The sequence below is a fragment of the Erpetoichthys calabaricus genome, chromosome 1 (genome assembly GCF_900747795.2).
Source record: "Erpetoichthys calabaricus chromosome 1, fErpCal1.3, whole genome shotgun sequence".
Lineage (NCBI taxonomy): Eukaryota > Metazoa > Chordata > Cladistia > Polypteriformes > Polypteridae > Erpetoichthys > Erpetoichthys calabaricus.
In genome coordinates this window covers 54,294,968-54,306,794 of record NC_041394.2, presented here as the reverse complement: position 1 = coordinate 54,306,794, position 11,827 = coordinate 54,294,968, and the positions used below count along the sequence as shown (strand labels likewise).

General features: G+C 40.3%; 1 protein-coding gene across 1 annotated transcript; it reads right to left on the bottom strand.

Moving 5' to 3' along the window:
• Positions 1-6,455: 6,455 nt before the first annotated feature.
• LOC114650672 (uncharacterized) lies at positions 6,456-9,113 on the bottom strand. Its single transcript, XM_028800861.2, has one exon. It carries the CDS (start codon positions 9,111-9,113, stop codon positions 6,513-6,515), a length of 2,601 nt encoding a protein of 866 aa, XP_028656694.1. The 3' UTR covers positions 6,456-6,512.
• Positions 9,114-11,827: the final 2,714 nt, after the last annotated feature.

The window sequence follows — 11,827 nt, the reverse complement described above, 5'->3', positions numbered from 1 at the left end:
TACGAGCGTATTCCTTGAGAAAGCTGTTTTGTTTAGTCCATTTCTGAACCCAGAATCAACTTGAGGAATGCCAGTACCTTCCAACCCATGGAAAGACATTTTAGATGACACAAATACAAAAGTTCTCTAATAATCAATTAGTATCTGAACCTGATTAATTACGAATAAGCTAAAAGAATTCACAATTAGGACACCAGAGTAGTAGCTGCTGATAGTGGGATTTTGCAGTCATTTGTGTGGCTGATGCTACTAACTCATAGCTCCAAGACATGTGTTGCAATTCTAGGACAGGTACCCTCTGTGTGTAGTCTTCTAACGCAACAAAATTAGCATATACAGAAAATAAAAAGAAAATTACCATTACTTGTTTTTGATAATATCTTTTTCTTTTTTCTTTTAGTTTTTCCTTACCAAATTGAGTTCATTTTTCAAAATCCTATATAACATCACTGACTAAAGTTTCAAGGATATCAGTTTCTAGACCTAAGGCTTATTGACATGGAATATTGAACAATTAACTAAATTTGTTGGAACAAAACAAATATGTAATTTAATAAAATTAATGAATACCATTCTTGGAAAAACAAAACCATATTTTTACACTCTGAAAGTTGCAATCATTATTTCAATGACATGGTAAACCTACTGTAAAACAATATAGATGAGTACACAACTTTTAATGCCATCCTTCAGGCCTATTTACAATAGAAAGTAAAATGCAAGCCAACAGAAAGAGCAATCCAAGACAAAACAAAATCCAGCTCTCAATGTGTATCGCTACCTTTTACACCTGCTGGAGTTTCTACCAGCAGCACTAAGTGTAAGGCCGGAGCAGAAAACTGGAAGGAATTTCAGTGCTTCACAAGTTACACTCAACACATACCCAAACTCAGTCAACATTTAGAAATTTAGAAAGAAAATTAGAATGAAAATTTCACAAATACAATATTGCCTATGCTAAACAAGATCAAGATTGCAAGGAGTGTGCTACAAAGATTGCTCACTGCCTTTGAGTAGCACTTACGAAAAAAGAGATTTAAGTGCAAATATAAAGGATATAGTACCAATGAATGTATTAAAAATTAATCCAGAAAGTACATCTTACTTGTTTCTTCCTGTTTCGTATTTCTAATGGAATCACAAACTTGGGCATTTCATAGTGAGGCACTTCATCACTGACTTGTTAGTGCTGTCATTCAAAAGTGATTAATGTGGTGAAACTGATCAGAGATAGGTGGACAGTTAGATACGCTGACTGATCTGTGGGTGGACAGATAGTTGAATTGGTAGAAGGATATAATAACAAATATAGCACATATGACAGATGTAAAAATGAATGAGTTGGAAGATAAATGGATAAGACATTTCAGGTCAGGAATGGGCTTCTACAGCTAGTTACAAATAAGTAGATGGGTAAACAGGGCTGTGCAGTCAGGGAGCCCTTCAGATGTCATATTTCCAAGGTATTTCTAAAAATTATATTTCTATAACAGGGTTCAAATGGTGGCACGGTGGCGCAGTGGTAGTGCTGCTGTCTCACATTAAGGAGACCTTGGTTTGCTTCCCAGGTCCTCCCTGCGTGGAGTTTGCATGGTCTGCGTGGGTTTCCTCCCACAGTCCAAAGACATGCAGGTTAGGTGCATTGGCGATCCAGCCTGGGATTGACTCCAGCAGACCCCCGTGACCTTGTGTTAGGATATAGCTGGTTGGATAATGGATGGATGGATTCAAATGTGTCTTTTTATGAAAACATTTAAAACTTCACACCAGCTGCTGATGTGCAGCATGACTCCAAATACCTGAGACGACTATGCAGCTAAAAGTGAATTTCTTAAATTTATTATTACAGTAGATTTTTTGGAAAGAAATTATAATTAGCAAAAGTATCTGGCATTGCCAGGCTATAAGCCAGGGAAAACGTTTTTTTGGAAATTCAACATGCTCAAATATAATTCACAATGAGACAAAAAGACAAAGGCTGTAATCCTGCGAGACAATGTCAAACTAATTGAGAAGAAAATGCTGTATGTACCTGTGGTCTTAGATGAGATTCTGCTTTAGCCGCTACAAAACGTTTTACGTGCTGATGATGAAATCCTCAACTCTGCACACTTTTGCGATGTTTTTATGTTGTCGGCTCTTGCATTGAAACACTATATTTTAATTTTGACAAACTGCAAGGCACATGCAAAATTTATCAAATTCTGTTCCATTTTTGCATTACTAGCAAACAAGCAAACAGACATTAAAACAGAAACAGCATCAAATTATATTTAAGTAGATTACTGATAGGGAACTTGAAAATTTAGAGTTAAGAGCAGTGAATGGCAAAAACTCATCTATTGGGAGAAAAAGAGGCCAGTGGGTTCCTTGAGAAAGGAAATTGAGGTAAGATGGAGTACTGTTGCATATTTTAGTGTTTTAGTGGTAAATAAAAGTGATTCTGATTTTGATTCTTGGGAAACAAATACTGGCTTAGTCCTCCTCTCCTGTTTCCCACCTGAGGCTTCCTAAGGTTCAAGCAGTGCGATTACTGCAGTATATCAGATATATATTTTTAACTTTGCCAGCAGTCACTGTTGCCTCCAGATTTGTATTCTATCTGTCCTTAAACCAGGCAGAAACAGAGCCTGGACTGAACCTGGTGGCCTACTTTTGAATGACACGATTAGACCACTCAGTAGCCTACAAAATTACAAGGAGGTTTTTAGTTGGAAATCTTTCATTCAGTCTTGATTGTTTGACTAATATAGCAAGTTTGGAGTCTTCAATTGATCTATGCAGAATGTTTTAACATGTGAGACAAAAACCAGAGTAGAAAAACCCAAGAGGACAGGGAAAGAATGTGTGTACTACTGTTGGTGGGTTTGTTGGTTGACCACAAGACTTTAACTTTACTCCAGGGGGAAACAGTTGAATAAACCACAGATCTTGATGTAATAGCAATGTAGTGTATCTTCAGCAACTCAACTTTTTCAGAAAAGGAACACATCATCACAGACTAAGGCATCAAACTAAAGTAACAAGGATTGAATGTGCAGCATACTGAAAACGCAGAAGACAGTGGGTGGCACTATGATGAATTATAAGTTGGGGCCCATGGGAACACTGCCCTTTTTAAAATTTACTTTAAAGGTTAATATGAAATTGTAATAAACATGTTAGCTATTTTTGCCAGTGGGAATAAAATAGATGGGCTGTCAGGCACCTGAGTCTGAGGAAATTTGCATGTGGATCTGTGTAGCAGTCAGATTGCTAAATATGTGTCAAAATCAGTTTCATTTAAATGAAAATATCCTTAAAAGTGCATCCTTCTATTAATCAGTTATTGAACTCACCCAGTTCAGCTTGAGCATAAAGTAGAAACCAGCCATGGAATTGATGCCAGCCTAAGGCTTAAATAATGGAAGTAAAAGAAATGTACATATTAAAACAAAGAGGACTTCTGAAGATAGGAAGAATGCCTTGTGAAAAAGAATTTGGAGTCCTAATGGACAAGCTAGGTGATATAAAGCAATATTTAAACTAGCTAATACATATCATTCACACTATGCACAATATGAGTCAAGAGAACAAGATTAAGTTCAGTATTTTTTAAGCTGGTGTTATTTCTCCACAATTATAATATATTTTAATTTGCCACCTGAAATAGTGTTCTAAAATGAAGCAAAGCATAAATTTAAAAACATAGCCCTTTCTTGTGTTCTATAATGGAAATAAATAGTACTGAGGTAACAACATGAAACAAAATGCATTAAAACATTCTGAATACTTTGGTTTTTCAATTTATTACTGTTATTAAGGATTGATCCTTGTCTTGAGATAGCACACATATTCCAAAGCAGCTTGTCCATGTCATTTTAGGAAGTAAAAAGGCAAAAAGAAAAGCATTTTTTGTGAAATTCAGACATTTTAAAAGGAAGTTAGCCACTGCTTATTTTCCTCTACTACACCCTTCAGCGCCAGAGATGTCATTACAGTCATTTGTTCTGTAGAAGACAAGACAGTAATCACTGCAAAAATTCACACTTACAATCACTCTCAGTCTTTCACTAGATGGAAGCTTAATTCTCTCTCAAAAAAAATAATTATTTTATTAAATATTGCTTACTATTGACAGTATCGCAATGCACACACATGCTTGATTATCTAGCAAGAGCAAGGTTGAGCACATACATATTGTGCTATAATGTGACAAAAGACAATAGACCAACATGTATGTTTAATCAGGATGAATTTTAATAAGTTTAGTACAAATGTTTTAGCATAGGCAGAGTGGTAGCGCAGAGCTGTCATTCCTGCCTCACAGCATTTGAGTCTGCATGGAGTTTGCACATTTTCCCCATACATTTATATTTATATTTATCGATTGATTGGCATCAGTTAGTGTTTCAAAAACACTGTCCTCAGCTGCTTTTTTATTGCCATATCCTCAGCAAAGGCGACTCAGCATATACTATAAAATTTGGCGTGTGGTGCTTCAATCTGTTTCATTTATGTTTGGCTCTATTGCACACTCTGCTGTTTTCATTTTCTCTATATTTTCTCAGTATTTTATAACATGCATGTGCATGACATGCCACAGAAAGTGTGTAATGCTGAGCATTGATTGAACCTGTGAGCTTAAGTGCTTACAATATAGAGGTACTTTGGCTCCTTCAAAAATCTAAGGCTTTTATAAAAAGATGTAATAGAGTGTAATCAGTTTAGTTAAGATTTATTATTATGTGTTTAAAGTGCAGTGAAACCCACAATGCCCACTGCGAGCAAGGAACATATCCTTACTTCAGGAAAAAGTACCAAGAATTTATATATATAAAAGTCAATGTATGTGTGTGTATGTATGTATGTTCCAGCATCACTTCCGAACGGCTTTAGCGATTTTTATGAAACTTGGTACACGTTTCTCATTGGTCAAATAAAAATATTTTAGGGTGAAATCAACCTTAACTCTCCACCTTCTGGGTTGGGTGGGGGGTGATCTTGCGGCGTTGTATGTCTGTTATCATCCAGTTGACACTCGGAATGCGCACCAGAGGGCGAACTGGAGGTGACTGCTAGCATTCATTATGTTTGAGCACCACCGTGCCCCTGTTGCTTTTGAAATTAAATAGAATTGGCTGGTTCCGAGCGTCTACTGGATGATAACATGCATACAAGACCGCAAGACAAGCACATTACTGAGTCTTCATTGTTTGTTCATTTATTTTTATTTTTAAAGTTGTGTTTTTTTAATTACATTTTCCTCATACAATAATAAAAAAAAACACTTTATGTTCCTCCCGGGCAACGCCAGGAATTTCAGCTAGTTTGTGATAAAATCTATTACTTCCAGTTTATTTTTGTTGTCACATGCATGCCTCAGAAACATGGAAGTCCTGTTTTTTTAAACACAAAACTCTGCTGTTTCTAAGAGGACATACTGGGTAAGTTTTTAGTCTATTATTTTCAATGGGACCCTTAACCTCTAAAATAAAGTGCAACAAGGAGTTTTTTTTTTTTTTACAAATTATAAAAAATGCTCCTCTTTAGAATGCAATTTCATGTGGTGAATTAATATATGCAAGAGATTGTGAAGAAATGACTTCGTCTTGACAAATACCAAACCAATCCTTTAAGCTATATGGCACAATTTCAAACAGTTTCAATCTCCATATTAAAAGAACAGCACTAAAGGCAGACAGAAGAAGAGTATCAAGACTGATTACAAGAATGTTAGGTGATTAAGTGGGGTAGAAACCAGAAATTACTTTTGTGATTTAACAAAAACTAAGTTTCATTGGTGGAAACTGGCTAAGAGTAGTTTTATATAAACGGTAGGAGAAATGTGGGATATGAAATACTGTATGTAGAATAAAACAGGGAGTAGTGGAGATGATGACAGTTCCTTTAAATTTTGACTGTTATAGAAACATTTGATAATGTTTGTATACGGGTTGTACTGGCCTCACTGAATCTCCTGTTCAATTATCCAGCAAGCTAAACACCTTCATGCAATAATTCCCGGAACCACGAAGTGATGTAGAGAATGTTTAATTACAAAAATGGTGTGAAACTGTAAATACAAATACAAACAAACACTAATAAGTACTTGTATAAGTAACATAGAGTAAATACAGCAGCATTTATAACTAAGAGCTTAACAGCCAAAGGCTCAGTAAATTTATGTAATGAAATACAACATTTACTTTGACACTCCTTAACCAAAGTTACTTAAACAAAGACTATAAAACTAGAAAAAAGAGAACTTACAGGGAATGCCTTCACAAGGGCTAACTAAGCAGGATGGCGAAGGATTGTTTGAGAGTACAAACACAGAGGTAATAAACACACCATGCTTACTGCTGCTGCACTCACTTCCTACTTCCTGCCTCCTGTCACATGGCTTCCTGCTTGCAGCAGTAGCATTAGGATTTTTATATTAGGATTACAAAGGTTTGCAGAAACAATTAGAACCAGAACACTCCCCGTCTGGTATCTTTAAGATACCACCAAAAACTGAGCCAAATACTTTAATCTGGTGATAAAAGAAAAACCAGTTCTGAAATAGGCCTGTAAAGGATTTTTGTTGCTCCTTGCTGAACTATCTTTATCTCGACCTTCCTTATTAATCCATCTTTGCTAGGAACAGCCTTCATTATTATTCCCATAGGCCACTCATTCCTCCTGACTTGCTTTTCCTTCAGAAGGACAACATCACCTTCTTTGATGTCAGGCCTTTTATTTTGCCATTTCTGTCGTGTCTGCAGAGTGCTGAGATATTCCGTTCTCCATCTGCTCCAGAATTCCTCAGCGAGGTATTGGACACGCTTCCATTGGTGTCTCAACATCTCACCTGTACCAAAGTTACTTTGAGACAGAAAAGGCGTGCCTATTTTTTGGGTGAGCAGCATGGAAGGTGTTAGGACATTAGGATGTTCAGGATCAGACGAAACAGGTACCAGGGGACGTGCATTAATTATGGTGATGACCTCTGCCATTAGCGTTGTTAACACTTCATGAGTAAGTCGTACACGACCAGACTGCAACAGCATGGAGTCTAATATGCGTCGTACCACTCCAATCATGCGTTCCCACACTCCCCCCATATGCGATGAATGAGGTGGGTTGAAAACCCAAGCACATCCTTGATCTTGTAGGTACTCCTGCACCTTCCCTTGCTTTGGAGCTTCCATTCCTAATTCTCTGCAGGCACCCACAAAATTTGTACCACAGTCAGAGATTAATTGTTTCGCTGGACCACGCAGTGCAAAGAAACGCCTTAATGCATTAATGAAGCTGGAAGAGCTCATTTCTTCAACAACTTCTATGTGGACTGCTCGAGTACACAGACAAGTGAAGAGTACTGCCCATCTTTTACTGTTTGCATGACCTCCTCTTGTGCGCCTTGTAGATACTTCCCATGGACCAAACAAATCTACACCCACGTATGAGAATGGAGGATCCATTTGGAGCCTTTCAGCTGGCAGATCACACATTCGCTGTTCATGTACTTTCCCTCTGAGCTTCCTGCAAGTCACACACTGATTAAGTATTTTACCTATGCACCGTTTGGCACCAACCAGCCATAGGCCACTTGCTCTGACAGCACCCTCGGTGAAGTGCCTTCCCTGGTGTTGTACCTTTTGGTGGTGATGCCTCACAAGAAGAGTTGCAACATGGTGGCTGCCAGGGATGATGAAAGGGTTAGTTTCTTTTGATTTAAGTCCGGACTGATTGAGGCGCCCACCAACTCGGAGGAGGCTGCTGCTGTCAATGATAGGATTCAGCTTGATGAGGGAGCTTTGTGAGGGAAGGTCCGATTTTGCCCTAATGCATCTGAGTTCTTTTGAATATACCTCATGCTGCACACTTCTGATGATTAAGCTTTCAGCCTTTACTAATGATCCATCTGAGATGCCTTTCTTACAAATATGCCAGCCAAGACAGCCTTCTGCTTGTTTTCGATTCCCAAAGCAGTCAGCAATGTGGCAGAGATGAGCCACAGCCTTGACTAGAGATGACCATCTAGAGAAACGTTCCCACCGTTTTGAGCTTAAGTGACTCTCAGAGGCATAAGTGGACAAAGAGATCACTTCAGGTCGGATATCTACATCACTTTCTGGGTTGATGAGGTCAAATTTATTTTGTTCTTCTGGAATTTTCTTTAGTGGAAGGCGAAGGAAGCGAGGTCCAGTAATCCATGTTGAACTGGAAAGCATGGAGGCTGAAATGGAGCGTGAACCATGATCAGCAGGATTTTGATCTGTTGGCACATAATGCCACTGTTCAGGTTGCACCCGATTATTTACATAGACACTAAAGCGTCTGGATTGATTGTGAATATAACCCAAAACCACTTTACTATCTGTATAAAAACTAGTGGAGTTTAGCTGGAGATCTATTTCCTCACTGACGACTTCCGCAATCTCCACAGCTAGCACCGCAGCACATAGCTCCAGCCTGGGCACTGTAAGTTCAGGTCGGGGGGCAAGTCTTGCCTTGCCGAGGACAAAGCCCACATCTATTTGCTTGTCATGGCTTAGAAATTTGAGATAAGCCACAGCAGCAATGGCATTAACAGAGGCATCTGAAAAAATGCACAGCTCAATGTGCAGGGCATTAGAAGGTGGAATAGCAGAATATATACGGGGTATTTGAATGCCTCTGAGGCACTGCAGCGAACTCTGCCATTGCACCCATTGTTCATGCATGCCTTCTGGAAGGTTGGTGTCCCAATCACTGCCGTGTCTCGAGAGTTCTCTAAGTAGTAAGCGCCCCCGGATAGTCACTGGTGCCAGGAAACCCAGCGGGTCAAAAAGACTATTGACCGTGGAGAGTACTCCTCTGCGGGTATATGGTCTCTCAGTTTCAGGTGCATAAAATGTAAAAATGTCTGACATAATATTCCATCTTACCCCAAGACTTCGCTGATCAGGTAGGTCATCCACAAACAAGTCAAGATTTTGTAGACCCTTAGCTCGATCTTCCATTAAGAACGCATCCATCACCTCAGCTTTGTTAGAGGCCACTTTGTGGAGCCTAAGATTTGAAGCTGCTAACATTTCCTGTGTTCTCTTAAGGAGATCAATTGCTTCCTCCACAGTGGGGACAGACTTTAAAGCATCATCCATATAAAAGTCTCTTTGAATAAAGCGGCACACATCACTGCCATACTCTTTTTCTCCTTCTTTTGCAACTCACCTCAGACCATAAATGGCCACAGCAGGTGAGGGACTATTACCAAAAACATGCACCCTCATTCTATGGTCAACAACCCTTTTGTCCTGGTCACTGTCCTCATACCATAGAAAGCGCAAAACATCCCTACAATCTTCTCGCACTAGAAAACAATGAAACATTTGCTGAATGTCAGCCGTAAGTGCAACGGGGTTCTTCCTAAATCTTATAAGGATACCCAACAGGCTATTATTCAAGTCTAGCCCAGAGAGCAGCACATTGTTAAGGGAAACCCCTTCAAATTGAGCACTAGAATCAAAAACCACACGTATTTGGGTGGGCTTTTGTGTGTGGTACACTCCGAAGAAGGGCAAATACCAGTACTCCTTACCTTCTTGAACCGGAGGCGCAAGCTCTGCATGACAGCTATCCAACATCCTTTTCATGAATTCTAGAAAATGAGCTTTCATCTCTGGATGTTTCTCAAGGGTGCGGCTTAGAGATCTAAAACGATTCATAGCATATACACGATTATTAGGCAATTGCCTACGTGCTTTGCGAAAAGGAAGTGGGGCCACCCAGCTGTTGCTGGAGTCTTGGAAGAATTCATTCAACATAGTTTTGAGAAACAAAAGATCTTCCATAGAAGGTGCAAGTTTGTGATCACTTTTTGTTTGGTAGAAAACCGATTGTCCAAGTTTCTCCCCATTTGCTCCAGTCAGATGGCTTTCACTGGGAATGTGGCAAAAGAGTTGGTGCTGCTCAGAAGGGATGAACCTCTCTTTGACCATCATATGGCTCTCGCATGGGTGAAAGAGACTTGGCCTGCCATTATCCAGTATGTAAGTTTTCATGATAGTGACCTCTGAAGGCCTGTGTGTACCACCCAGGCACACATCACCAATTATTACCCAGCCCAAGTCCAATTTTTGGGCATATGCTGCATCATGGGGCCCATTGATCTGCTTACGGACTTTATGCACCCTTAACATGTCCCTTCCCAGCAACAGCAGAATTGCTGCTTCTGTATCACGAGGTGGTATTTCATGGGCGATTGCCTTGAGGTGATGGTGATTGTGAGCAGCTTCTGGAGTAGGAATTTCATCCCTGTTGTCAGGGATCATATCGCATTCTAGGAGTGTGGGCAAAGGAAGACTTACTTTTTCATCTAATGACTCTATGATATAACCAACCGCTCGCCTGCCAGTAGTCTCAGCTATTCCAGAGCAGGTTTTCAATGTATATGCAGCTGAAGGTCCATCTATGTTGAAAATGTCAAAAAAATCTGGCCGAGCTAGGGACCTATTGCTTTGGTCATCCAGCATGGCATACATCCTCCTGCTTTTGCTGCGGTCACTGGCTGGATAAACATTCACAAGGCATATTTTTGCACAGGATTTCCCACTAAAGCCTTCACCACACACCTCAGTGCATTTGGACGTAATAGCGTCATCTGCTGCTTCTTTCTTCTCCCCGCCATGCTGTGCGAGGGGAGAAGGGGACTTGGACAGCCAAGGAGCTGGGCCTGGATGGAGGGCAGCTGAATGCCTGTCACTCTCACATTCAGAACATTTGACACTTGTTTCACAACATCTGGCAACATGTTTGGTTGATGCGCAGCATTTGAAACAGATGTTATGTGTTTTTAATATTCTTTTCCGTTCATCGAGGGGCATCTCTCTAAAGCCTCTGCACTTTCTCAGGGGGTGAGGTTTGCGATGAACTGGACATTGTCTATCTGGGTCATCATTGGCTGGGGAATTGGAACAGGGAGTAATATCTGTTTTGTGTACAGACACTGGCTTACGGGCATTACTGTGACTCTCGACGAATCTCTCTCTCTTGTTTGGGTTAACAGTGGAGGAGGGGAGAGTAAAGCTGGGGTCATTACGTGCCTTAGCTTCACCGCGTATGAACTGCAAAAAGAAGGAAAATGGGGGAAAGGTGACCTTGTGTTCTTGCTTATAGCGGGAGCCCTGCATCATCCACTTCTCCTGAAGCGCATATGGGAGCTTTTCTACTATTGGGTTAACACCTCTAGCAGTGTCCAAGTAGGAAAGCCCTGCTAAAAAACCATCTCGTTTTGCAGCCTCAACCTCAGACAGTAAATCACTCAGTTCCCTAAGCTTTTGGTGTTCTTTTGGTAATATTTTAGGAAAATTGTCCAGTTTTGCAAGCAGAGCACTTTCTATGGCTTCTGGTGACCCATAAATCTCCTCCAATCTCTCCCAAATGCGCTGCAGCCCAATAGACAAGTTCCGCACATTCGCTGACTTGATGCGACACGCATGTTCTGCAGATTCTGTCCCAAGCCATTTAATCAATAAATCTATCTCTTCTCCCGCTGTAAGACCCAATGTCTCTATGGCATTAAGGAATGTGAATTTCCAGGCCAAATAATTCTCGGGCCGGTCATCAAACTTATTTAGTCCGGATGATATCAGTTGGCTTCGTACCAGATACCTTGCTAAATCTGATGAGGCATGGTCACGAGAGTGTCCAGCAGTTTCATCCATGTGGTGGTTATAACGACTGGGGCAAGGTGTTAGCACAGGCAGGCTCCGAGCACTGCTTGGCTGATTACTTAAAAGGGTAGGATGGCTCCTTTGCCTTAAAGGAGACTCTTTATTGTGTACAGTAGTATCTGCAGGATGACCTGATGCCAGAT

Excerpts from the sequence above, each read along its gene's own strand:
- LOC114650672 (XM_028800861.2), bottom strand. The coding sequence starts at position 9,113 with ATGGATGATGCTTTAAAGTCTGTCCCCACTGTGGAGGAAGCAATTGAT.